Here is a 27,737-nt window from a genome sequence, read left to right as displayed (position 1 = left end):
GCTGCTCACTCCGGCTTGCATACTACAGTGCATCGAACGTGGACTATATTTTACTGTTTTTAGGTAAGTGTGTGGAAGTGACATAATTTATATGTGTTTTGTGAACTTTCTTTTGTTTGTTATTAAAGCGTCAACGTTTTTAATTAATTGTATAATGTTTACTATAAACACAAAACTAATAAGTAAGTATTATTTTACGAAAAGAAAGGAATAATTATTACAACAGAAATAAAACATAAATTTGTAGTAGAAAGGCGAACTTATCCCTAAAACTAGCACAACTGGTGGTTTTTTCATCAAAATAGAAAATTTCCTAATTTGTTTTTCTTTTTGGTAAAGAATTTTTCTCAGTCAACATCTTATGATAAAAAACATACAACCGAATTGATAACCTCCTCCTTTTGAGATTTGGAAATTGATTAAAAATATTAGCATTATCGTATAAAATATCAATATTTTTACTGACTTTTCTTACCATAAAATATTATTCGTTCGTCGATCGTCGACTAAAATTTTACAAATCACCTATTAGGGTAATTCGCCAATAACTGGCCACTGTTAGTATCTAATTGGCCACCCTAAACAAAAAATGGATTAAGTATTAAGATTTCAATAACTGGCCATCAGCCTTCAATACCTATTAGCCCCCTAATACTAAATAGGTGACTAGAATTCATTTTTACTTTAAGGTGGCCAATTACTAACAGTGGCCAGTTACTGGCGAGTTACCCTACATTTTATTTTCCAAGATTGACCTAATTATCACTGTGATTCAATTAATGTATAACAGTTAAAAGCACCAGTTAGGAGAAAGTATCCTGACTTGGTTCGTATTATTTTAGGTCAAGACCACGAACATATGAACGTTACATAACGGATGTGGTATTGTTAATTTGGTTATGTCACAAAAGCTCATTACGTAACAAAGTGCATTGACGCATAATAACAACGTAAGATGGATGAGTCTGTACCTTTATGTAAATACAGTTCTGTTAGTACCTAAATAATAACAGAAATAGGTTATTAAATAATACGTATGTAAGCGGTGGTGGCCGAGTGGATATGTCCGACTTTCAATCCGGAGGTCGCGGGTTCAAATCCTGGCTCGTACCAATACCAATGAGTTTTCAGAACATATGTAGGAAATATCATTTGATATTTACCACTAGCTTTTCGGTGAAGGAAAACATCGTGAGGAAACCGGACTAATCCCAATAAGGCCTAGTTTACCCTCTGGGTTGGAAGGTCAGATGGCAATCGCTTTCGTAAAAACTAGTGCCTACGTCAAATCATGGGATTAGTTGTCAAGCGGACCCCAGGCTCTCATGAGCCTCTCATAACGAGGAAGAAGATTTACCACTAGCTTTCGGTGAAGAGAAACATCGTGAGGAAACCTGCATACATCTGCGAAGAAATTCAAAAGGTGTATTGTGAAGTCCCCAATCCGCAATGGGCTATCGTGAGACTATAGCCCTAGCCCTCTCGCGCATGAGAGGAGGCCTGTGCCCAGCAGTGGGACGTAAGTATATAGGCTGAATTATTTATTCATTTTTAATACCATATCCAAAAACTTTAAAGATCGCTTTATTTTCTCACTAATTAAGGATTCAAATCACGCTTGGACATTGACTCTCAAAATGGGGCCAAATGATTCATTTTTGCTCAACAAAATTTAAGGCCCATTCGCTAAACAATTTACTTCCAAGTCCGTATTAAAATATACCTTATGCTCTACAAAATAGGATAGAATTTCGGAGTTTGAAAGCTTGGCAGTATCGAATTCCTCTGTGGATTATGAAGCCGTTAGAATTGAACGTGATTATGTTATTTGAGATATTCATTCGTTTTTTAAGTGAAAATATTATATAAGAAGAAAACTTCGTGTAGATTTTATATAAACTTGAATATACCTATTATAAGATTGGTGCCTATATTTTCACCAACTTGACAATAAAATTGACGCCTGACACTGACAATTTTATATAGGTAGGTATAGTTGGGTCAAACCAATTTGTCAGTCAGTAAGAACCAGGAAAACTATATCATCCTTTTCTTTTATGTGCTCATGTTAAGAATCAACTTGTAGATCACCTAATTTAGTGTAATAAATAATACCAAAAAAAAACACGTGTATATAACCTACATAATAAGTAGGTATACCTACATAGTACGAGAGTACGAGATAACAAAGTCTTCCTCATGACTTTGAACGAAAAGTAATGCACTTCAATTAATCTCGTAACTATTCATGACAGTGTTAACCGGTTCAATGATTTCGCGCCATTTTTTTATTCTCCTTGTCTACTAGCCTTAAGTCATTCACTCCCATCATCTACACCATAAATATAACTTTATTACAATAGAAATAAAGTCCCAATTCACTTGTCAAAGAAACAAGTTCACGATACGTGACGCCAGTAACGTCAAAGCATACTCCGGCGCATTCGAAAACCGATGCGTACAATTTAATTTGAACTGTGTTGTTATTGAAATACAGTTCATTTTACTTGCGGTTTTGTATATTGCAGTCTCGCTCTACTTTCGATGTTCAAATTTTCCCGTTAGCTATGTGTAGCGGTCCCCTCATTGGCCATACAAGCCGTGACGGCAACCTCCTTAGTAAAGAAGACCGTATTCCTTATCCAGTTTCATTTAAATAAGTGTTATTCAATTTAGCCGGCTGCTCGACTTACATGACACGCAATTTCTAACTCTATTTGCATGTGAAATACCGTTAATAATAGATTGCATTACACATTCAGCTGTAGACAGGCTTAGTTTTAGAAGTTCATTTTGTACGCAAACGAAGATAACTTTGAACGTGTTCCGTGGATTCTCGAAATCTTTGCGTGAGCGATTTTGGACTTTGGTGGCAAATGTTTAAAGTTGAATTTCAAAGTGTTTGTGTGTCTAAAATTTTAGACATAGTTTAAATCAGACACGTGAAAGTTTTGCAGTGAAAAGCAAGTTTTGATTAGTTTCGTTATCAGGTTATCAAAGGATGTGATTTGATAAAGGATTTATAATGATGTAAGTGTATCTGTATACAAATAAGGACGTATAAACTTTTGATATTATAATTTTCAGGCCTATAAAAAGTATAAAAATGCGTTACAATTAAAATTCTAGTTTAATACTGAACAGTAATATAACATACATATACAGAAAGAAAAAATAAAAGTTAATAAAAGTTGCTCAGTATAATCCCAAAACCTCCCTGGCAAAGGGAATGCAGTTATTTTTTAGCCACTCTGTATGGGAACCCCGGAATTTCATAACATAAGTTAAAAGTTTAAAAAATCATAACCCGAAAACTACGAAAAATCGGCTAACATAATTGGAGTATATTCTGATAGCCCACGCCGTGAGGAATCTAAGAAAAATTTTTGGACGTCAAGGTTTGGACCACCCTGTATTATATTATAACTATCATAAAAAGTTAAACACAACTTCGAACAATCATGGCGTTATTCATAAACGTGTTATATTACAATTACACAAGCATCAATTAGCTAGGTTTTTTTGTCCTTATCTGTCATTTTCACTTATGTATTTGCAAGAAAGGGATAAAACATAAATTAACTAATGGAGGCTTGTAAACTTGTAAAGTTATATGAATATACAGTGTGTTTTCTGTAACAGAAGCAATAAATTAAACTGTAGGCTGTACTCCTCAAACTGACCAACATTTGTTCAGCAACCTTTGAAATTTTTTTTTTATGTAACATTTATTTATTTCATTTATTCACTTCAATCAATTAGCACTTACAGATAAACCTTACGTGCTAATTGGCATTACATTACTTAATATCTAACATGCATTAACTGCAATAAATACAATAAAATAAAATTGGACTAAATCAAAACTAAAATTATATGTACAATGCCGAATGATTATGGAATTAAAAACGTCAATATTTGTCAATGTCACAATTTTCTAAATAAAATCCTAATAAAATTTAAATGAAATCGATTTCTACAGACTAAATTAGAATATAAGAGTATTTGTATAAAATGATGAAATAAAATAAATAAATATTACTATTTGCAATTTGAATAACATGTCACATTTTACTCTAATAAAATTAATAATACATTCATTTATTTATACAGAATCAATAGGCACATAACTGATTTAATTTTCCTAATAATGCATTCATTGGTAAATAATGGAGCTAGTGGTTACGATTTTCTCGATATAACGACATGATGCGGCTATGAATTTGGTCTCGGTTGTAGTGAAAATAACTCATGGTTTGATTTTTATTACACTTTATAGTTTATTCTAAGACGCAATGTATTACAAATTTTGTTATGTTAAAAGCGTGACAAGTAACGCCAAACACACTGATGTCAGCGTACATTGGAGGCAATATTTATTTTGTATGAAAAAGAGGAAGTCTAAAGGTTCATAATTTTTAAAAGTTTCTGAACAATTGTTGGTCAGTTTGAGGAGTATACAGCCTTTAGTTTAATTTATTGCTCCTGTTACAGGAAGCACCCTGTATAAGAGGTAAGAATTTTAGTTCGTGATTCAATTACTTTACCTATAGGCATATTCACGCAAGCAACATTGTCGTATTCTGTTTCCGCTTTAATGAAAAAAAAGCGGCCAAGTGCGAGTGGGACTTGCCCATGAAGGGTTCCGTAGCAGCAAGTAACATAATAAAATTGCGGTTTATGATTTATGACGATTAAAAAAAACCTACTTACTAGATCTCGTTCAAAGCAATTTTCGGTGGAAGTTTGCATGGTAATGTACATGATTAATTTTTTTTAGTTTTAGCATTCTCTTATTTTAGAAGTTAGGGGGGGGACACATTTTACCACTTTGGAAGTGTCTCTCGGGCAAACTATTCAGTTTAGAAAAAAATATATTAGAAACCTCAATATCATTTTTGAAGACCTATCCATAGATACCCCACACGTATGGGTTTGATGAAAAAAATTTTTTTATGTTTCTGTTCTAAGTATGGGGGACCCCTAAAATTTATTGTTTTTTTTTCTATTTTTGTGTGAAAATCTTAATGCGGTTCACAGAATACATCTACTTACCAAGTTTCAACAGTATATTTAGTTCTTATAGTTTCGGAAAAAAGTGGCTGTGCCGGACATACGGACGGGCAGACAGACAGACAGACATGACGAATATCTATAAGGGTTCCGTTTTTTTGCCATTTGGCTACGGAACCCTAAAAAACACTTTCGTGTACATAGTACGATACCAATATTAAGTAGGTACCTAGTACAGTCAAGGAATTTAAATTCCGACCCATTTCGTACTTTGTCACAGTGACAACCGTATGAGGTCTCTAGCGGCTTTCATATTGATTGTCAATGTGACAAAGTACGAAATGGGTCGGAATTTAAATTCCTTGACTGTACCTATAGTTTGTCAAGCCATTTCCGTCAGTAGATAGAAGCGGTAAATTAAAAAAACTGCGTGACGAAACCCCTTTATTTTAATATTGTATAATAAATTGCTCGTCTTTATTACCTATATTTTTTATCAGAAATCTTCCTAAATTAATGATCAGATGAGAAAATAAATGAGTACAATGAAAAAAAACTTTTGAAATTCTTCTGTTTCGCATTTAACAGGTAAGTAGGTATCTAATTGAAATTGAAACGCCTAAAACAAAAGTCGATTATACATTTCAATGCCTAATTGGACTTTTGAAAGGGACTTTACGAATTTATTTGTCACTTTTGAAGAACTCATTTGAATTATTAACTTTACAGTTGTAATTGGTTTTTGTACTTCTTGTAAAACTAGTTCTATTGTAAGGGCCACTTGCACCATTCCATAAATCCAGGGTTAACCGATTAATCCTGGAGTTACCATGGTTACCAGTACAATTTGACACTAGGTTTCTAGAACACTGAAATTCCGTGCAACATTAAATTTTATCTAATTCCATCCATTTTCTATGGGAGAGTAATCTTTTTTTCGCAATTGCGGGGTTGGTCTCAACGGGCACTTATTTTTTGGCCACCGTGTGTATAATAATAACCTTCAGAAATCTGTATTTCTATATTATCATACGTTATCATGCCAAATATCGGTTTCTTACCTTTATCAGAAGTGTTAAAGAAATAGCGTCATGTACTCATCATCATCATCATCATCATCTCAGCCTATATACGTCCCACTGCTGGGCACAGGCCTCCTCTCGAGCGCAAGAGGGCTTGGGCTATAGTCCCCACGCCCACGCTAGCCCAATGCGGATTGGGGACTTCACATACACCTTTGAATTTCTTCGCAGATGTATGCAGGTTTCCTCACGATGTTTTCCTTCACCGAAAAGCGACTGGTAAATATCAAATGATATTTCGTACATAAGTTCCGAAAAACTCATTGGTACGAGCCGGGGTTTGAACTAAGCATGTACTAAGCATGTACTATATTTTTTCCTGGAATGCCCCTGAAGGTGAGATTATTTGATCCAATTTTGTGACAGCAAATAAACCTATCTCTACACGAATAAGTTTATTTAGGCCTAATATTTGCCAAGGCCGTCCTAACGATATCTTGTGTTGACATATGTATCAGGGACTTAGAGCATTCAGTACCTGGAGACGTCATGGCTGTAATTTTCTGTACAACACAGTCTACCGATTGTTGCGGGGGAGGGGACGTCAAATGTATTGCTTCTACATGATTTGTACGCAACGTAATAGCAACGTCAGTCTATACAAAAGTTTGCACAAATGTACAAGTTTTTCGGCAGAAGGGTATGCTCTTAAAAGCGACTCCAGTTGTTAAATGATCTGATATCATCGTATTCTGTAAATAAGGAGTGGGTTAAATGTCACATGCACCCGCGTCACACAATATGGGTGATATTTGCTTGTCGTAAATGTTCCTAATTTAGGAATACGTGACGTTTGTGTAAATAAAATGAGGATATGTTCGTAACATTCAAAGATCTTCCTTTCTATTGTTAGGAGATGAAAAAAATTTTTTTTTATAGAAGAGCTAGCTTGGAAAATCGAAAGGTTACCTGAAGCAAGCTACTTCAGGTAACCTTTCGATTTTCCGAAAACATGGGACTTTATTCCGACGTCTTACCACCGAAAATCATTTTTCAGCAGACGGGGAAATGTTATGTTCGATTGCATTTTGGTCTAAAATCAGTTCCTTACTTACAATTTTGGAAAAAAAGCATCATATAGAAATCATCTTTTTAAAATTCGATGGGTTGAATCTGATTCGGCCTCACAAAAATTTGGAAAATGAAACATCAAAGTTTTTTTTTTTTTAAGTAATTTGATAGTTGTTGCGTAATTTCCGTTCTTCCTGATACTTTAATTACAAAATGAAAACTAAACTATGCTACTTATAACGCAAAAAGATTAAAAGATGTATCCTTATTTCCAGATGTAACCATCTTATCTTATCTTATCTTATTGTTTCCGGGGCCCTTGTGGATACACTTCGACCCATGGGGATCTTTTGTGCAATTACCCCCTAGAAAAGTTACACCCTAAAATTCGTCAACTACTCAAGAGTTTTTTCCACCTTATCCATGTGCCGGATGATGGAGCTCATGGGTAGCGTTTTGAAGTCCTTTGGTTCCAGATATCCTGCTCCAAAGTCCTTCATTCTTTGTCTGGCGAGGGCGTGACATTCACACATTAAGTGTTTCACTGTTTCTTCCTCTTCGCCACACACGACAATCGGTGTTGTCAGAGTGTCCCATCTTGGCCAGAACTCCGTAATGGCCAGTAATGGCATATAACCCTACTTTTTGTATACTTCCAGATCAACAGTTTCCTAAAATGCGTTCAAGCTGGTGGACGGTGGTGGTGTTAGCCACTCTTGCGTTGCGATCGCGAGCCGATGGGGGGTTTAGGCTGCCTGATCAGCCACCCAAGGAGGAAAGGGAGGAGGGGAGGTCACTTCACTTTAATGGAGGGCAAGGCAGATCGGTAAGATATTTTATAATAAGACTTTATTTAGGTCAATATCTAACTCAGAATATTGATACCTATATGGCACAATAGAGAGAATCATTGTTTTTTTTTCTAGAAAGCAAGGAAATTTTCGTCATGCTAGGCCATGTAAATGTTGAGGAAGTTTTGGGTATCCTAAAAAGTTAAAAACTTTTTGGACACTCGACAGTACATTGTCTAAAGTTCAAAATATATCTAATGAAAATGCTTCAAGTGTAATTGAAAACATAATCATGACTTTGGTACAGTTTCAAATTACGTCGAGATTTAAAGCTACATAATTAATTACAGGTACAAACAAAGATAAAGCTCCAATATACAAACAGATGGGACAATGTTATATTTTATTGTGCGCGTTTGGTACAAACCTTCGTCTATTACTTTTGATTACTTTAAAGAGACATAGGGTATATGACAATTTTTATGAATGGTATCCGTTGATCAGGTTTATTTTGAGGATCAAATATCTGTATGGGACCCGTAGTCTTAAAGCAATACAAAAGTCACAAATGATGGTCAAAGTCTGTCACCCGCACTTTCCTGATGAAACGCTTCTAACAAAATGGTAGTATTACATCGTGACGTCAGCATGTAACGCTAGATTAGAAACCGTTTCGATGTATGGAAAACAAGGAAATTACGATTTTGTCGGTGAAATATTGTGTTTATGTATATTGTTGCTAAACAATATTTTTTTAATAAAATATAAATAATGTAATGATACCAGTATTTTTTTCCTCTTTGGAAGCTATTATTTTTTAAATTTTGTGGTCTTGTATTTTTATATTCCCATATATTTTTTAAGTTTCTAATTTATTGTGATAAACTGCTCATTTTCTATCTATGTAACTAGATTAAAAGTTATAACATTCAACATAATTCAACCCTATAAACTAAAGCTTAATGATGTATTTTGTCCACCTAAGCACCAGATCATCAGAGCATTGTGTATCTAACATGACAAAAACCTTTCATTCCAGCCTGAAGCTCAAGGCCGAGGGTTCCTGGACTGGCTAGGTTTCGGCGAAGACCAGGACCCGTACATCCAGCAGGCGACGCAACAGTGCGTCAACGGGGACCTTGGGGACTGCTTCAAGGCACAGGCACTACGCTCCTTTGATGACTTCTTTGACAAGCCTGCTTACCAGTAAGTAGAATTCCAAGATCCAAAATGGCTGCCGTATAGTCATGGTGTCGATTTTCAACCTTAATAATTATATGTTTTAATCTGGAGTCCGTTTTTGGAAACTTTATAGTAAGAATTCGAGTAAGCACCGATTTTTACAAAAGCGACTGTATGTAAACATGTATTATGCTGGACTAAAGATAAACTAACCAGTCAAACTTGTCACAGGCTATCAGAAAACGCTGTTCTGGTGAAGGTGGAGTCCCAAGCCAGAGCCCTGGCGAGGGAACCCCCACAACTCAGCTCCCAGCCCCGCAGTGAGGACTCAGACTGGGACGCTTTGGTCAAGTTTGGCATGAGGAAGATTGAAAGGTAAGTCTTCGTTAGATGGTCAAAATACAGACACCATCAGAACACGCTGCTAGTAAAGCTGGGGCCCCAAGCCAGAGCCCTAGCCAGGAAACCTCCTCAGCTGAGCTCCCAGCCGCGCAGTGAGGACTCAGACTGGGATGCTTTAGTCAAGTTCGGGATGAGGAAGATTGAAAGGTGAGTCTTCGTTTGATGGTTAAAATATAGACATGGGGAAGATTGAAAGGTAAGTCTTCGCTTGATGGTTTAAGTTAAAGTCAACATCAGATAGTAGCAACTGTAATGACCAAATACAGCCCGATTTTTAGTTGTACATATTTTTAAAGGACTTATAAGAAGAGCCAATCGGGGATCAAAAGTATATGATTTCCAATTAATAAAGCTCTTTAAGATTTATTTTATATTTTCCGACTTGTTGCATAAAAAATATATTTGTGACGTTCCACGGCAAAAGGTACCTTATGGCGGCTAGCGCTTACGTCGCATAGCACCGCAATAATATTGGAGCGGCGTTAATAATAGCGTAAGCGCCAACCGCCATAAGGTACCTTTTCCCGTGGGACATCACATTTAATAAGTTTATAACAAACTACACGTTTTTTTGGCTACATTGGTAGCTAAAGAGTGCAACTACCGATAAGAGTGACATTCCATTTCCAACTGCAGCTGCAATACTGTTCATTTTACTATAGAAATTGACAATGACAGCGACGCGTTTCCATAGTAAAATTCAAACAATAATAAACAATTAAACAGTATTGCAGCTGCAGTTGGAAATGGAATGTCACTTTTAGGAGCAATCTACTAATGTCTCTTACGAACGTTCCTCGTTTGTTTTTGCTTACAATGTTTGGAACCCGGCATTTACGTTTCATCTACAAAATATCGTCTGTCCAAAGTCCGTTTTGGTTTGGGCCGATTTATTACACAACGGCAGTTCTGATTCTAACTGACATTAAACAGTGTCAGGTACAAACTTAGGGATTGTGCACAAATCACGCGAGGAGTTTTCGGCTACTTTTGGACCCCCCTCCCCCTTGGTGATATTTGGTGAGGTTTTTGTCTACCCCTCTCCCCCCACACAACCTCACGTGTATTATTTTTTATTTTTTTCATTCGGCCTAATTTTAAAATAAATATTATTGTATATAGAATTTTTTTTTCTCTATTTTCGTTAAATATGCTCGCTATTTTGAAGTGCAGAGTGAAATGCTTATCGAAACCGAGAAAAATATCTACTCATGTGGTAGGTTTTTAGGGTTCCGTACCCAAAGGGTAAAACGGGACCCTATTACTAAGACTTCGCTGTCCGTCCGTCCGTCCGTCTGTCACCAGGCTGTATCTCACGAACCGTGATAGCTAGACAGTTGAAATTTTCACAGATGATGTATTTCTGTTGCCGCTATAACAACAAATACTAAAAACAGAATAAAATAAAGATTTAAATGGGGCTCCCATACAACAAACGTGATTTTTGACCAAAGTTAAGCAACGTCGGGAGGGGTCAGTACTTGGATGGGTGACCGTTTTCTTTTTGCTTTTTTTTGTTTTTTTTTGCATTATGGTACGGAACCCTTCGTGCGCAAGTACGACTCGCACTTGCCCGGTTTCTTTTTAGTTGCGTTCACTGTAGAAAAATACACGTGAGGTTTTCTTATACCCCCCTCCCCCAACGTGATTTATCGTGATTTTTTCGTGACCCCCCCTCCCCCGTCGAACCTCGCGTGATTTGTGCACAAGCCCTTAACAGTAGGAGACCAGTTTCAAAAGAATAGAAATGATAAATTTGAAGCATTTCACTGAATTGCGAGGAAATCAAACTACATTATCCAACAATCTTCACAATGTGACAGGAGCTCTGAATGTCACAGTCAATGGTTCTCTTCGAAATTCAAACCGAATCAAACAGAATGCGATACTCGCACAGACACCTCTGCCACGCATACGGTAATTTTACTCCATGTTCGAGTCGCAGTTATCTTTGTGTGACGTCCGTGTCTTTGAACGGACCAATCACGGCACGGGACTTCGCTCACCTCGTCCCGCGCACCCCCGCATTTTTGGCATCATCGGTTGCATGAAATTACTCTAAACTCTCTCTAGGTCTAGAGGATTCCTAGTCTATGGTCACAGTCAACGGTTATCTTCGAAATTCAAACCGAATCAAACAGAATGCGATACTCGTAATGCGGCGTTCAATAATTCATTTATCTTGCCAACTCACATGCTGATGTCAAAAGCAATAGCATATGAAAAGCAGTAAGTCAACTAAGTTGAAACCTAATGATGCAATTCATACAATGTAATAAGTACACTGTTGGTTTTCCATCATATCTGCTATACTTTATGGTCCCCTTTTCAATTTACTTACTATTTTTCATCACACTTGCTCCAAAAATACCTTAGTTCATGCAGGTTTACCTAAATAATTATTGTTCCCGCGGGAGTTATGGATTGTGGAAAAAAATGCCTTTTTTAATTAAGTATGTCCTTACTGACTTACGTAAAGTACTTTGTTTAAAATCAAGCGGTAACTCCGGCGGTAAGAATATTGTTACTCGAGTCTTTAATTCTAATATAATAGACTCTCGTGCAATATTCCGCTTACCTAGTGTGCTATTTACGGTGACAATTCTTTGGTGTAACCAACCCTTGACACAGCGTAAAAAATAATCTTAAAAAAACAATACACTCTTTTTGTTTGGGCAGTCGTGTAAAAATATTTATTATAAATAATTACGACGATGTATGGAATATAACTCCCTAGGTAGAAAAATACCGAATTTCTTACTGCTTTAGTACACCTGTGACGCTCTGGCGGCACCAGCATCACTTGGCAGGAGCCGAACATTTAATTTAGATGCTAAGCGGATATCCGGATTTTCAGGGCTGTGCCAAATGAGAAGTGCTGGGGTGCTTGTTTGACATATTGACGTTTTGTCAGATTATTTTACATTACTCGTAATGATGGTATAATATAAATAGTTGGATTCATCATCATCATCATCAGCCTACTCTCGTCCACTGCTGGACATAGGCCTCTCCTATTGCACGCCATTGAGCACGATTTGCGGCAACTCTGATCCAGCTCTTGGCAGCCGCCTTGCGAAGGTCTTCGCTCCATCTAGTCTGAGGGAGCGTCCTACGCTACGCTTGCCGATGCGCGGTCTCCACTCGAGAACTCGTCTACCCCAACGGTTATCGGTTCTCTTAAAAAAAAAATGTTGTTAAAAAACAATTAATCGCTGATGTGTCCTCTCTAAGTAGCACTAAATATGAATGTTAAATCTTTTGTAAATAAGCGTACTCATCATCATCTATTGGTTTGGATTCCCAAGCCATGTAAAGACGTAAGTATAGATATTTCTAGAAGCAATAATTGAACAATATGAACATATGAACAATAATCCAGCAATAATAACCTTTGAAGCCAGTCTGTTAAAAACAGTACATAAGCCAAGTTATCACATTTTCAACTCAAAAATAACTAAAAGAAACCCAAAAACAAACGCCCCGTCCCATACAAAATGAGATAACTTTACGTGATCCATTTAAGTTATTTAACTTTTTTGATAGAAGTGGCAACCCTATTGAGCTCACGTTCCGTTTTTCAATTTCCGGTTGTCTTTGATATGCCAACAAGTGATTTTATATAGGCACATTTGAGGCAGGTACAGTCACCTGCAATAATATGTTACTCTTCGAAGGCCGCAAAAATATCTGACACGATCTTATTTATAGAGCATTAAGAGTGTGTCACATATTTTTGCGGCCTTCGAAGAGTAACATATTAGTGCAGGTGACTGTACAAATAACAACACTCCTACCTGTACAGTCGCCATCAGATATATAGGAGCGGCTTAGGCGCTCACAAATATCTGAACACGCCTCTATTGTCAGAGTGTTAGAGTGCGTGTTCAGATATTGTGAACGCCTTGGCCGCTCCGATATATCTGATGGCGACTGTACACCGGTGGACCTTATTACAAAAGGCATAAGGTCCACCGATGTACAGTTAACAGTGTAGGCGATGGTACATTTAAAATGCAATACAGTGTTTGAATAAAAAGTTTGGTACTTATACCGTCTTTTATTTTTAAATTAAAAAACCAAAAATAAAAATGAATGAAATTCATTTGTGCACATTTTTTGTTTCATAATCACTGGATATTCATATAAATAATACAAGTCAGACAATTTGTGCAAATTTTGTATGACGTTTATCTGACATGGCTACTTGTACGTTACGTACAAATCATGTACCTACAAATAGACCATACATTTGACTTGCCTCTCCGCCGCAGGTCGGCAGACTGTTTTATACAGAAAATGACAGCCAAGGCGTCTCCATTAGGGATTGCAATCCGGTCCGGCGGATCCGGTAATCCGGCCGGATCCGGCACATTTTTCATGATACCGGATCCGGCAAAATTCACCGGATCCGGTCCCGGATCCGGTAAAGTGAATCAAAGCGCTAAAATATAAAATTACAGCTTAAAACACTGCTAAAATTTAAAAGTTCTCGCCAGTATTCGAATTTTCTCTCTCGCAAACAGCAACACAACAACTTGTTTGTTAGTTGACGCCAGTCTTCTAGCCGACGAAATATGTGTCGTGAGATTTCCGTGCACCGTAAGTACTGCATTGGTTTATATTCAGTTTATTGTGTTGTTACATTGTAATTTAATGTACATGTTCTTTCGTTTGATTTTGTACAAACCATTTTAGCCCACTTATAATAAGTGTTACCTGCATTTAAAATATAATAATGAATAAATATTTATAAAATTAAATAGAGAAATATATGTTGACTTTTGACGACCGGTCTGACCTAGCCAGTGGGTAGTGATCCTGCCTGTGGAGCCGCGATCCTGGGTTTTCGAATCCCGGTAAGGACAATTTTTTGTGTGATGAGCACAGATATTTGTTCCTGAGTCATAGTTGATTTCTATGTATTTAATTTTAAGTATTTGTATATTATATATCGTTGTCTGAGTACCAACAACACAAGCTTTCTTGAGCTTACCGTGGGGCTTAGTCAATTTGTGTAAAAATGTCCTATAATATTTATTTATTATTATTCATCATTTCTCTTAGGCTAGGGTTTTTATAATATGAATATAAAAGTAAAATATAAAAACACTTAAAAACAATAAAAAATACATATAAACACATTATAAAAAACCTAACACGTATAAATGGTGTGCCAATTATATACACGTTTATTGATTTTGTTTGCTAAAACTAAAATGGTTGAATTGAGAGCACCTTTTTGTTGGAAATGTGGGTTGGGCTATAGATATTTTAAGAGAAAAAGAAGATTTTATTTGTGGTTAAGTAATGAAAACGTTGATTTTTGAGACTTAAAACAGCCGTCATCGAATTAAACTGTTGTGAGACATACTAACATTGAATAATTTACGGTTTAGACTCACTTGTTTTTAGTCACTCGCGCGACATGTTTCGGAGAGCCTAGGTCTCCTGTTAAGACACCAGTTTTATTAATCCATTAAAAAATATCCTTAACTTCGCATATAACGCTAAAAACATGATAAAATACGTGACTTGATGAATTTTTTAGCCGCAATACCAATCCGGCCGGATCCGGCCGGATCCGCCGGATTGAGGCCAAAGTCCGGCCGGATTCAAAACCAGTCCGGATTGCAATCCCTAGTCTCCATTTACTTAATGCTCTAAAGGCACGGCTCAAGTAGATTTTAAACTGATTATATGTCTAAGAAGCAATTTCTTTTAAACGTTGTGGTAAGGCTTTATAGTTATAGTTGGTAAAACCAATTTGTCAGCCAGGAAGAACCAGGAAAACTATACTCATCCTTTTCTTTTGGGTAGTACTAGCAGTGGGGAGACTCTTGACTTCGGTCGAACTCGGCTCCATTCGGCTCAGCATTGCTCCGAGCAATTATCAGGGTTGGCACCACTTGACTTCCTTGTGCGTGCACGACCACAGATAAGATAATCACTTGAATTTTGACAACCCTAAATAGCCGAAAGGGATAGTGCTATATATTAGAAACGGATAGCATGATTCGACCCTGAATCAACATGCTGAGATGGGACCATTTCGTGACACTTTATTTTTCACTATGTTTTTTCTATGTATGTCTGTTGTCTGTGTGTTTACGAATAAAAAACTATTCTATTCTATTCTATTCTATTCTATTCTAATCGCTGTCAAATTTCGGGTTTGTAGGAAGTGTCCTTTCTGTGCGGTAGTACTATTATTTCTTCTGTGGTACTAGTGTAAAACAAAGGTACTTATTATGATTCTCTCTGTCTATGATTTAAACGAGACAGTCCTTTGACAAACTATATATATTTTTATCCGTTCACAGGTTCTTAAGGTCTACAGCCCTGGAAATGAACCTGGATGATGACGTCACGTCCAATGGTGTAATCGCACCGAGGTTCCTCGACGAGATCGCAGATGAAGTGGACGTTATTGAGGATAAGAAGGCACCGCCTTTTCGTGAGTAGACCATTTGTTTACAAACAAGTACCGTAAGACACTATAACATTGCCCTTTCAACATAACTTTGCCCACCGCGTCAAAGTTCAGTAAAAGTAAAAATATATCTTTTAGACATCACCAAGATACGATAACGACATATTTAAGATCTAACCTGTCAAAAAAAAAATAGATCCAATTCACATCTTATAGGTATCTTACTCTATCTAACGTAAAAGTGACATTGGTTGCCCGAATTGCTCTGCAAAAGAGAACTAGTTGATATCTAAACTATAACGTATCTAGAATGGATCTAGTACGTGTCGTCTCTTGTGAATATCTTGAAGTTTGAATACGGCAGATTTTGTCATAAACCTAATTTGTAAGCTAACCAAAAATTTTAACATCAATACGAATTTTTATGAAACCTTGTTTCGATTAAATTTGAAAATTTGAAACTCTTTTACCCCATTATTAATTTAATTACGAATATAAAATAAAATATATTTAATACCTATGTCTCATTATTGTTTTGCTTAAATCCATTTAGATTGGATCGCTGGTACAATGTTTTGATTTAATTTAGCCTATTTATAGGAAGACTAAACATTATTACTGAACCAATTAGCTTTATTTTATCTTGTTATTGTTTTCATCTTGTTTAGTCTGTCGCACTACGATCTTTGTGTCTGTGTTAATTTAAAAGTCTGTATCTTTAGGTATTTAAAAAAGAGGCAACATAATCTACCCTCATATAGCTTCTTAAGCCAGTTGAGGGTAGATGAGGTACATGTTCAAATAATGTAGGTTAAAGCACAGAATAAATAATAAATATTACCAAAAAGAATAGATAGTATAGAGGGGTCCTGTCATTGTAAATTTTGTAGTCACAGTAAATTTATTGCCATCTATCGACACACGACTAAAACTCAAAACGAAAACGTATAAAATTATCAAAAAAATGTATGTAAGTATATGGATAAATGATTTTATTATTTTTATATCATTTTGATCCATGTTCATTCACTGATATTCATGTGTTAGAATTATTAAATATGAAACGGTGTCGTCACGCCATCTAGCCGAGCGTAGGCTAAAGGTGTGTGCGGCATCTATCCGAGAATGACTTTTCTTGATTATACGTATTCATCTTATACGAAGTTACATATGTCTTTGATATTACTAACCTACCATGCAAAATAGGCGCAATAATATGACGTGGAGTTGCGGAAAACAAGCCCGCGAAAACCTACAAATAGTACTAGGTACACGGGACTCACTCTGTAACAAAACGCGTCTATTACGATTAGGGCAAGCGCCATGCGCGGCTTATGCCCGCCACAAAAATTGGTGTTGGACGGATGTACTTGTAGCTATTTGTTTCGACGCCACCAGGCGTGGCTCACTCCGCAATTTCGTCGCTTTGCTACAGGTAGCTAAAAGTACAACCGTTCGACCCCAATTTTGGGTTTTGCCATAAGCCGCGCGTGGCGCTGTCGCCACCTAGCGGCCATATCTGTGCTCGTGACCGACGCGCTTTGTTAGAGAGTGAGTCTTCTGTACCTAGTACTATTATTTATTCTGTGATGCCACGCCTGGTACGCCTGGTTAAAGTCCTGTCGTTCAGTAACAGATCCAGGTGGTTTTGTATTTGTTGTTAAATATTATACTCGGCGTAACTACCTGAAAATATACATATTATTTGTTTACTTTTATTTGAGTACTTACCTAAAGATACAGAGTATAAGAATGTCACATTTTAATAATTCGTCATGACCAGGTCGTCATAAGCTGAAGAAGCTCATCATCCCCATGCTGCTGATCCTCAAGCTGTTCAAGCTGAAGCTGCTACTATTCCTGCCGCTCATCCTGGGTCTCGCCAGCTTCAAGAAGTTCCTTGGGTTCATGGCCCTAATCATTCCAGGTAATACTTTTTTGTGAAGCCTAACCTCTTATCCACCGGTCCACGGTCCACCGATGTATAGTCGCTATCAGATATATCGGAGCGGTTAAGGCGCTCACAATTATCTGAACACGCCTCTATTGTCAAGGCGTTAGAGTGCGTGTTCAGATATTGTGAACACCTTGGCCGCTCCGATATATCTGATGGCGACTGTACAGTTAGGAGTGTTGCTGTCTGTACCACTCAAATCCTTTTGAATCGTTTGTCAAAAGAAGACCTGACTATAGTCCTTCAATCGTAGAACCTCGTAAAACTGAATAGTCTTAAAATTTAACTCAAAACCTGTTTCTCATCGTCACATTATGACGAGTTTTTTTATCTCTTATGCCCCACTGAGACGGTTCAAGACCTACGCGCGTAAGAAAAAAACCGACTAATATAAACTATTGTATGGGCCCGATTCGGATTACGAAATAGACATCTATTAGACATCACCGAGATACGATAACGATATGTTTAAGATCTAACCTGTCAAGTTTGACATTTGCACGATTCTGGAGATACTCTTGAACGATTTCCACAGGATATGACTTAGAGATCTTATTCACATCTAATAGATATCTTACTCTATCTAACGTAAAAGTGACATTGGTTGCCCGAATTGCACTGCAAAAGAGAACTAGTTGGTATCTAAACTATAACGTATCTAGAATGGATCTAGTACGTATCGTCTCTTGTGGATATCTTGAAGTTCGAATACGGCAGTATGAATCGTGCACGAAGACAAAGCTTTTCAAAAATCAATATGCACTCTGACGATTTCCAGGCGTGATCGGCTACTTCAAGTTCTGCAAGCCCAACAGCTCTCCTTTCTCCAGCGGCCACTACACCGGACCTCAATATTCCCCCGCTGGCATAGGCCTGGGACAGGGACCATACAGGGAAGGCAGCTACGACCACTATGAGTACCCGGTAAGTTCTGCAAACTCTTGACTTTTGCCCAAAAAGAATAGATAGTATAGAGGGATCCTGTCATAGTAAATGTTGTAGTTACTGTAAATTTACTGCCATCTATCGACATACGACTATACGAAGTTACATATGTCTTTGCTTTGCCTTAATGTCGTATGTCACATAGATGGGGCACAGAGTCCACAGTCGCCTACTTCTGGATTGGTCTTGAAAATTCGTGCTTGAGTTCGCTCCAAGCTTCGCCGCTGTAATATTAGTCCGTCGCCATATCTGCTTTGAACGACGTTTTCTCTTTCCTTGGGGATTCCAGTCTAAGGATAACATTCCATTTCCAACGACAGCTGCATTACTGTTCATTTTACTATGGAAATTGACAATGACAGCGACGCGTTTAGTGCCGGTAATGCAGCTGCGGTTAGAAATGGAATGTTACCAGAAGCCTTCTACCGGCCCGGGCCGGGTCGGGCTTGCGTCGGTATGTAGTCAGGATCCCTTCGGAGTGTGTGCCCAATCAAACAACTTAAGAATTAAGAAGTAAAGATAGATAAAACATATATTACTACTAAATAAATAGGTACTGCATACATATTTCTATGATGATAAAATAAATCTGCAGCTTTTAAAGCCTTCTTAAAAGGAAACCATTTCGTTAATAAAATATTTCTCTTTTTCTATAAATATGAAGAGATAATCTTTTCAAAAGTCTCCCTAGGGAGGCAAATTATTGTAAATCAGCATAATAAAATAGAAAATTTATTTTTAATAAGGAAGTTATTTTGCAAATGGCTTCGCAATCCGACTTAGCAATCTCTGGAATGAAACGAAACGTTTCGCAATTAACGTTTTCTGGAGGACAATATAATCGTATTTTTACGGACCGAAATTTTTGAAAACAAATACCTGGCTTAATTTTTTCCTGCTTTCACTTCAATGGTGCTCTCAAATGTCTATTTTTAGTGTTCCGTACAAAACTTTGTTTACGGAACACTTATGGGATCACTTCGGTCTTGCAAATCAGTTAAATACGTTTTTCTCAGAGACCGTTTGACATAGATACCTAAAATTTGGAACAGTTATAGAAATTACCACCACTCATATTGTAAATAAGTCAAAACTGCTTATTTCTTATTAAAGGGGGAAATTTAGGGGGTTGAGAGGGGTAGGCTGAAACTTTTTTCATTTGTAAGAATCGTGTGGGGTACCATTAGAAAGCTTGCAAAAAATTGAGTCGATGGACTGATTTTGACTTAATTTTAGACTGCAATAGTTTCGTCAAAAAATGCATTTAAAGTTGCAAGTTTTCATACAAAATTTTTCACCTCTGTCCTGGCGATTTTCGCGAAAACTATAGCTAACAGGCAGCTGACCAGTCAATACCCAACTTAAAGAAGCATGGAGACGGCGGGAAAATTATCAGCTTAACTTTATCTTTATTAGTTTTTCAACTGCAGCTTGACCTTTGGTTGCTTAGGGCTAGCTAACTGATGCTTACACTGGTCATTCATATTAGGCGAGAAACATCCTTAGTTAAAACTTTGGCATTGAAATTTATGACTTATGTCTTTGACACAAAGTTTAATTCTGCTTGCTTATTTTTGTGGGATATTTAATTTTATCTCAATAGCCTACTATAAGTATGAGAGAGATCTACAAAATACGACCTTATTATATTGCAAATAAGTTTCAATTTCGAACGGGCTTTCGAACCAATGGACTAAGCATGTCAAAAATCTGAAAAATTCAAATTAAGAATTCCGTTCTTGACTGTCGTTGTGTTTTTTTTTTTCCACAATAGGACACATAAAGTTAGTAAGGCGTATAGAGATAATAAAGTCATTTAATATTTATGAACAGCTTTGGCCTCATGTATAGATTTTATTGAGAGTATCTGATTCGTCGAAACAATATACACAATATTCCTTTTCATTAAGTACCATTACATTTCTGTATTAATTGTATAATTATAATATCTATTCTTCTTCTTCTTCTCGTGTCGATGGTTTCGTTCATATTCAAACCATTCATAATATCTATTAATTATATTCAGTACTTATGTATATTTTTGAACGGATCGGTGAGCAACAAGATTCAGGGCTATAACCGATAACCGCGAAAATAGAAGTTCGCAAATTGCGAGCATTTTTCTCTGTCACTCTAATTACGCCTTCATTGGAGTAAAAGAGAAAGATCCCCGCAAATTGCGAATTTCGGTTTTCGCGGTAGCCCCTCAGTCCTGTTACGAGAAAATAATTTTGGAAGACATTATAATAGTATATGACAGTTAAATATCACAGTTTTTAGAAACAAAGGTAAAATTGACGAAATATTTAAAGTAAGCCGATCTTGTTTTTTAGCAGTTCTAAATAATATTAAAGTCTATATATATGGCATAGAACTAGAAACAAAATCAAATAAAAAATAATAATGAGTTCTAAATTCAAATTGAAGGAGTATACATTTAAGGTATTATAGGCCAAGCGCGCACCACGATATATTAATTTTTACGACACGATTTTAGAATCGCGCTGTAATATATCGCAGAAAATTCACTGCGCGCACTGCGATGAAAAAGTCGACGATTTGTTCATTCTCAACATGGATTTCGTACCAGTCGCTTGTCATGAAACGTGTCTTTAATAGGTATGCGATTGCTGTATGACTTTGAGCATTTATAACACAAAGGTGATCCCCGTCTATTTCCATAATTAAATGGTCAACATCTAGCGTCTCATTTTGAGACTCCATTGGAGATGCAGGTGCCGAGATGTTGGGGTTTGGAGAGCGAAATGCCGACTGAGGTCCGGCCGGTTTGCGATTTTATTATCATAGTGCGCGCGGGGCCATACAACTCCGCATGCTGCAATTCACTTTGCGACAATCGCGTCGCGAACAATCGTGGTGCGCGCCTGGCCTTACTCTAAATTATTATAATACATCAAGCATTCGCGAGATGCTCGACTTCGGTATTCAAACACAAAGCAATAGAATACAAGAATCTAACTAAATGCAAAGGCCGAAGGAGCGATTCGAAGATCCGAAGCGTCCGACAGACGCGCGCCTCCCGTAAAATTTCCAAGTATTTTTAAGTACAAGTGTCTAAGTCGCAAGATTCAAACGCTGAAGTCGCATTGGGCCGAAAGCCCGAAGCTTCCAGGAGGTCAGTTCTAAACACAGGTAATTAATACAAGTGTCTAAATGCGAAGGCCGGAGGCCGAGCTCCGCGTAGGGCCGAAGGCCCGAAGCCTGCAAGATGCCAGTGGTTAAACACAGAACTGACAGCCTGGACGCTTCGGGCCTTCGGCCCTACGCGGAGCTCGGCCTTCGGCCTTCGCATTTAGATACTTATACTATTGTTCTGTGTTTAATACTGGAGTCAGTTATGTAACGCTGCCATACATGACCCAAAAATTTTTTATTAAGCTATGAGCTTCATTACATCTGATATTTGAGTAATTCTAAGCATTTCTAGCCTGAAGTGGGGGGGAGGGTGGGGTACAAAGACGGCCGCCATCCGTCATCTTTAAAAAAAATCTACTCTGATCCTGGTGGGTACTAGGGCAAGTTTGGTATCATTTTCGTATAAACCAAAGACGTAGAATTCATTGCTGATATTTGTTTTTTCAATTTCATAGTAATTTTACAAGAAAAACGTAAAAAGGTGAAAAATTTGGTTGGAGATTTTTGCTACGCGGAGCCGAAACTACAAAAGATAGAAAGTTGAAATTTGCACACTAGATTACATTTATAAAGTGTACAAGAGATAAGAAGCGATTTTGAGAAATTCAACCCCTAAGGGGGTTAAAAAGGGGATGAAAGTTTGTATGGGGTTCAAGTTTTATTTTAAGCTAGGAATTTGAAACTTCGTAAAACGATATATTATTAAAATACAAGAAAACTAATTTCAGCGTTTTTGAAAATTCATCCCCTAAGGTGGTGAAAAAGGAGTTGAAAGTTTGTATGGATATCAAAAAAATTTTCGAACGCGGGACTTGAATCTTTGTATTTGGGGATATTATTAAAAGACAGGAAAAGTAATTTCAGCGTTTTGTAAAATTCATCCCCTAACAGGGTTAAAAAGGGGTTGAAAGTTTGAATCCATTACAAATCCGAGTAGACACACATTTCTTATTGGCTCCCAGGCTTGAAATGCTTAGAATTACTCAAGGAACATATGTGATGAAGCTCATAGCTTAATAAAAAATTTTTGGGTCAACTTTATAACTGCTTCCGCTATAAGTACTAACATCCTGGACGCTTCGGGCCTTCGGCCCTACGCGGAGCTCGGCCTTCGGCTTTCGCATTTAGACACTTGTACTATTGTTCTGTGTTAAAGCACTGACATCCTGGACGCTTCGGGCCTTCGGGCTACGCGGAGGTCGGCCTTTGGCCTTCACATTTAGACACTTGTACTATTGCTCTGTGCTAAAGCGATGACATTTTGCTAAAGCTCGGCCTTCGGCCTTCGCATTTAGACACTTTGTACTATAGTTCTGTGTGTGTGTAGTTGAATACGGTATCCTAAAAACAGGCAAACAACCTCTGTAAAATGTAACGATGCGAGCGGTACGGCTACCATCAGTTTGGCATTGACATAAACGCTACCGTGGGCGTGAACGTAATTTACTTTCTATGTATCTCGCTCGTACTGACATATTAGTGCGAAAGAGATATACCTATAGGAAGTAAATTACGTTCACGTTATCGTTTATGTCAATGCCAAACTGATGGTAGCCGTACGGAACACTAAATGCCTCGAGCTATCTCGGACTTGGCCAAATTATTCTTTTTAAACTACGGTGTAAATCAAATCCCCTTGTACACCAAATCCGCAGTCTCCATCAGATATATCGGAGCGGCCAACGTGCTCTCAAATATCTGAACACGCCTCTATTGTCAAGGCGTTAGAGTGCGTATTCAGATTTTGTGAACACCGTCCCACCCACCAACGGCCGCTCTGATATATCAAGGCCCCTGTACATAATGGGCCAGCGCCGGCCATGCAGTCCAAGGGACGCAGCCATGCGGTAGAATGAGATAGCAATATCACTTGCTCCCTCTAACGCATAAATGCGTCCCCCAGACTGGCCCACGCTGGCCCATTGTGTACAGGGGCCTTCAGATAGCGATTGTATGTACCTAATGTTGGACTTTATTTCAGACGGGCCACAAATACGGCGGAGGTGGATACGGATCCGGCGGAGTCGCGTTCAGAGACCATGAGTCGCAAGCGCAGAGCCTCGCCTACAACGGATGGGAGTACAGGAACAAAAAGGGGGGAGAGGACATTAAGGCTGAGCAGGCATAAGACTGATAACTTACACACAAGAGATTGAGAACCGCCTACGGTAAACGTACTAGAGCTCGACATGCTAATGCCCAATGATCTTGCTGTCACCTCTATTGACAATGACTTAAGTTTCAAGATGACATGTACTGGGACCTCGTCGAGCATCAGTACGTTTACCATAACTAAGGTCCGTTTCAGACTTTCCAGTAAGGAGCGGTGTGGCGGCAGTTATAGTCAGAGTTATTAGATCTATCTTTTCTGCCACCTTGCTGTTAAGAGCGACAGGAAAACAATACTTATACTTTCTCAAGCCCTCTTAGCAGAATGTGGACAAGGATATAGGATATGTTTCAACACATTCAACCCCTAATATGCGCCCGCGCTCCGCTTTAATTAGAAAGGAATGCTGTTAGAATGAAAAGGATTTTAGCATGCACATTTTTCTCAGAAAACCACAGAGTTATAAAATGACGTTGCATTTTTAAAGTTTAAAATCTATCAACGTACCTAAACATTTTTTCCTTTGTGCCATCGCATAAAATAAAATTAACATCCAGAATTTTGAATTGTCGCAATGTCATTATTCCTTTACAAAGACCAAAATGTTAATGAAAAAGTATAACATCACAAGTGAAGATTAAAGAAAACAGGTAGGTACCTACAATTTAGTTAATTTTTCTATTTATATAGAAAATACCTACATAAATTTTCATTTGTGTGTTTAGGTACATTCGTGGTACAATATGAAACAATTGAGTTAATTTATTACATTTGGTGGAACAAGAGAAGAGATTGCTTGATTGTGATTGACAATTGAGGGTATAAGATTTTGAGAAGAAAATCACCAATTTAGCTCCCTTGTATCATAATGTAAACATCCTATAAACACGCTGATAAATATCAGCTGAAATGTTAAGTGCTATGTACTATATTAAGTTATGACCGTTTTATACTCTTTATCATAGTTTTAATTATAAAATATTTATTGTTTTGTAAATAAAGTTTAAAAACAAATTCAAATCTTTTATTTCACACTCGCACTTTACTTAACTTACTTTGCTCACTTATTCTACATTATTCAATTAAATTCACCAATATTTTTTGAAATGAGTTCTAACGAGATCATAATCCTTTCTATTGTCTAGAAATTCGAACTCGTCGAAATCTTGAAATATGATCGTGTTGTCCCTGTCTGTCTGTCTTTTCGTTCTTTTGGCTTTCGGCGATATCCTTTTCGGCATTTTTTGGATCTGGTTGTGGTATTTTAGTACCTTGTTGTTCCGCTTTTTGGCTTTCTTGCCGAACTTGAGTGCCGCTTGGGTGGTGGGATCATCATCTCTATCCTCAAATTCCTCCAGATCATAACTAGCTGGTGGAAGTGTCGGTTTTGTGGTTAGACGATGGGACATCATCTTCTTATTCTTTTTATTCCTCGCTATGATCTTCTGTATCGTAGATTTCGGATGCTTCTTGAACTGCTTTTTCGTTGCCTGTATCTCTTCTGGGGTCACGGGTATAAGCATTTTGTTATCTGGTTTGTCGAAGTACGTATCATTCTCTTTATCTTTCTGCAAATAAAACACAAAATTTGAACGCAAAATTAAGCATTAAGTCTGTCTTTTGTACTTTTTATTTTTTCGTGTGCAATAAAGTTTAAAATAAATAAACATACTTAATTCTCAATGATGTTTCCTGTTTACCCAGTATTCAATATTTAATTATGTGTACTTACCAACCTGATACCTGTGTGATGATGATGATGATGATGTGTACTTACAGTGGATTTCAGGATTGTTAGGATTGTGTTCAGGTCTACCTAATTATTCACTGCCAATATAAACACAATTGTATACGCCATTTATAAACTTACCATGTCTTTTTTTGACTTTGCGAGAGCATTCTGTAAAAATTTTGGAGAGACCTGAAAAAAAAACATTATTTTGAGTATAGCTATCTATATTAAATTTATCGTATCGAATTGAGTGCTCAGAAAGTACAACAGAAAATAGTTACTCAGTGAATACCTTACTCTAAGTTCTATCCTCGATAACAGGATATTTTTCTTTGCACTCAAAGCACTTTACATTTTAATAGAAGGATAACATTATAGAAAGATTCTTGAGATTGTCACTATATTGCATGCACCGTTCTACCTAAATAGAAATCCAGTAGTACATAAATTACGATCTAATACCTGATACAATAAGATTCAAAATTGTGCACTTATTTTTAACTGACAATTAGATTTCCTAATCCATAATAATGATATTTCTCTGTAAGTAAAATACATAAATGATTTTGACACGGTAAAGTTTAACAATATGTAAAATAAGCACGTTCTGGGTCTGAAATGCATATTTTAGTAAGTTTCAGAGAACGTTTTAATTTAGAGTGCATTTTATTCAAACTTCGTGAAGTAAATTTGCATATTTACACCACAACAACAAGTTTTGAAAGTTTTTCCTTATTAATTATGTAAAATAAAATAATTACACTGATTTTCACTTAACAACAATGAAAAGGGCCTATTTCGCTCAGACAGGAACAATCGTTTGTGCCGCTCAAGGGGAGGTTAGCTTATCATACTGCTGTTTAGCTAAAGTATGATAGGTACCAATGTATACACTTTAATTATGGCATTTAAATATTATTAGTGATCGTTATCAACGTGTAGTTTTCATAGCAAAGTAAATAAGTCATCTGTATCATGTATGTCACCTTCCTCGCGTTGTCTCGGCATTTTGCTACGGCTCATGGGAGCCCGGGGTCCGCTTGGCAACTAATCTCAAGAATTGGCGTAGGCACTAGTTTTTACGAAAGCGACTTCCATTTGACCTTCCAACCCAGAGGTAAACTAGGCCTTATTGAGATGAGTCCGGTTTCCTCACGATGTTTTCCTTCACCGAAAAGCGACTGGTAGGTAAATATCAAGATACGGAAAGTTTATGAAAATTCATGTTTAGGTTTCAGAACATTTAAAACCATACCATACCTGCACACGATTAAGATCAGCAGAAACGTAACAAATCAATGTGATCCCCAACAACGGATAGTACATGTTAACACACTAACGTACATTGATGATGCCGGGCGGCAACATGCCTTTTTATTAACTATGTTTGGTTTTGCTTTGCGCAACAACAACACCATTGTTCAGCTTTGTTGCTTTGCTGGTTTTATGGGGGGGAAATTAGTGGGGAATAATTTTTAGGCATCGATGTCGATGGAAAGAGACTATATGCATGTCATCATTATCATCATTCTAGCCTTCAGTCGCCCACTGCTGAGCATAGGCCTCTCTTCGTGTACGCCACTTATCCCGGTCCTGGGCTAGTCTCATCCAAAAGTGCCCCGCAATTTTCCGAATGTCATCCACCCAACGAGCTTACGGACGCCAGGCGCTTCTTTCATCCGAAAGCGGCCACCAATCCGTCAACCTTTTGATCCACCTGCCATCATTCATATGCATGTGTTTATTTTAAACTCAATATTTAAGATGTTTGCAGACAACTAGGAGAAAAACTTTTTATTTTTTATTTGGATTTAAGTAGTATTCAATTTTGTAAGCAGCAACGTCTTAAAACGATGTCATAAAGCTTAGAAATAAATTAAAATTGGAAAATTTCATTTTCTCGGGTGAGGCTCGAACCCGCGACTC

The 27,737-nt window shown here is 37.3% G+C and overlaps 2 protein-coding genes across 2 annotated transcripts; one reads left to right on the top strand and one right to left on the bottom strand.

Moving 5' to 3' along the window:
* LOC134675274 (uncharacterized) lies at positions 1 to 25,093 on the top strand. Its single transcript, XM_063533495.1, has 8 exons — positions 1 to 63; positions 7,766 to 7,932; positions 8,937 to 9,103; positions 9,311 to 9,454; positions 15,805 to 15,938; positions 17,698 to 17,841; positions 18,647 to 18,792; positions 23,951 to 25,093. The coding sequence occupies exons 2-8, from the start codon at positions 7,783 to 7,785 to the stop codon at positions 24,095 to 24,097; spliced, it is 1,032 nt and encodes a 343-aa protein (XP_063389565.1). The 5' UTR covers positions 1 to 63; positions 7,766 to 7,782; the 3' UTR covers positions 24,098 to 25,093.
* On the bottom strand, positions 25,089 to 27,175 carry LOC134675237 (uncharacterized). Its single transcript, XM_063533453.1, has 3 exons — positions 27,072 to 27,175; positions 25,950 to 26,000; positions 25,089 to 25,647 (listed from the first exon to the last, which is right to left on the bottom strand). The coding sequence occupies exons 1-3, from the start codon at positions 27,135 to 27,137 to the stop codon at positions 25,168 to 25,170; spliced, it is 597 nt and encodes a 198-aa protein (XP_063389523.1). The 5' UTR covers positions 27,138 to 27,175; the 3' UTR covers positions 25,089 to 25,167.
* Positions 27,176 to 27,737: the final 562 nt, after the last annotated feature.

The sequence above is a fragment of the Cydia fagiglandana genome, chromosome 21, assembly GCF_963556715.1.
Source record: "Cydia fagiglandana chromosome 21, ilCydFagi1.1, whole genome shotgun sequence".
In the NCBI taxonomy this organism is placed as follows: domain Eukaryota; kingdom Metazoa; phylum Arthropoda; class Insecta; order Lepidoptera; family Tortricidae; genus Cydia; species Cydia fagiglandana.
This window is presented reverse-complemented; position numbering and strand designations above follow the sequence as displayed.

Bases quoted from the DNA above. Each gene is read 5' to 3' on its own strand.
- LOC134675274 (XM_063533495.1), top strand. From the start codon at position 7,783: ATGCGTTCAAGCTGGTGGACGGTGGTGGTGTTAGCCACTCTTGCGTTG. The intron at 9,455-15,804 runs GTAAGTCTTCGT...ATCCGTTCACAG, and splicing joins GGCATGAGGAAGATTGAAAG to GTTCTTAAGGTCTACAGCCC. The intron at 17,842-18,646 runs GTAATACTTTTT...GACGATTTCCAG, and splicing joins CATGGCCCTAATCATTCCAG to GCGTGATCGGCTACTTCAAG.
- LOC134675237 (XM_063533453.1), bottom strand. From the start codon at position 27,137: ATGTACTATCCGTTGTTGGGGATCACATTGATTTGTTACGTTTCTGCT. The intron at 26,001-27,071 runs GTATGGTATGGT...TTTTTTTTTCAG, and splicing joins CTGATCTTAATCGTGTGCAG to GTCTCTCCAAAATTTTTACA. The intron at 25,648-25,949 runs GTAAGTTTATAA...TTTTATTTGCAG, and splicing joins CAAAGTCAAAAAAAGACATG to AAAGATAAAGAGAATGATAC.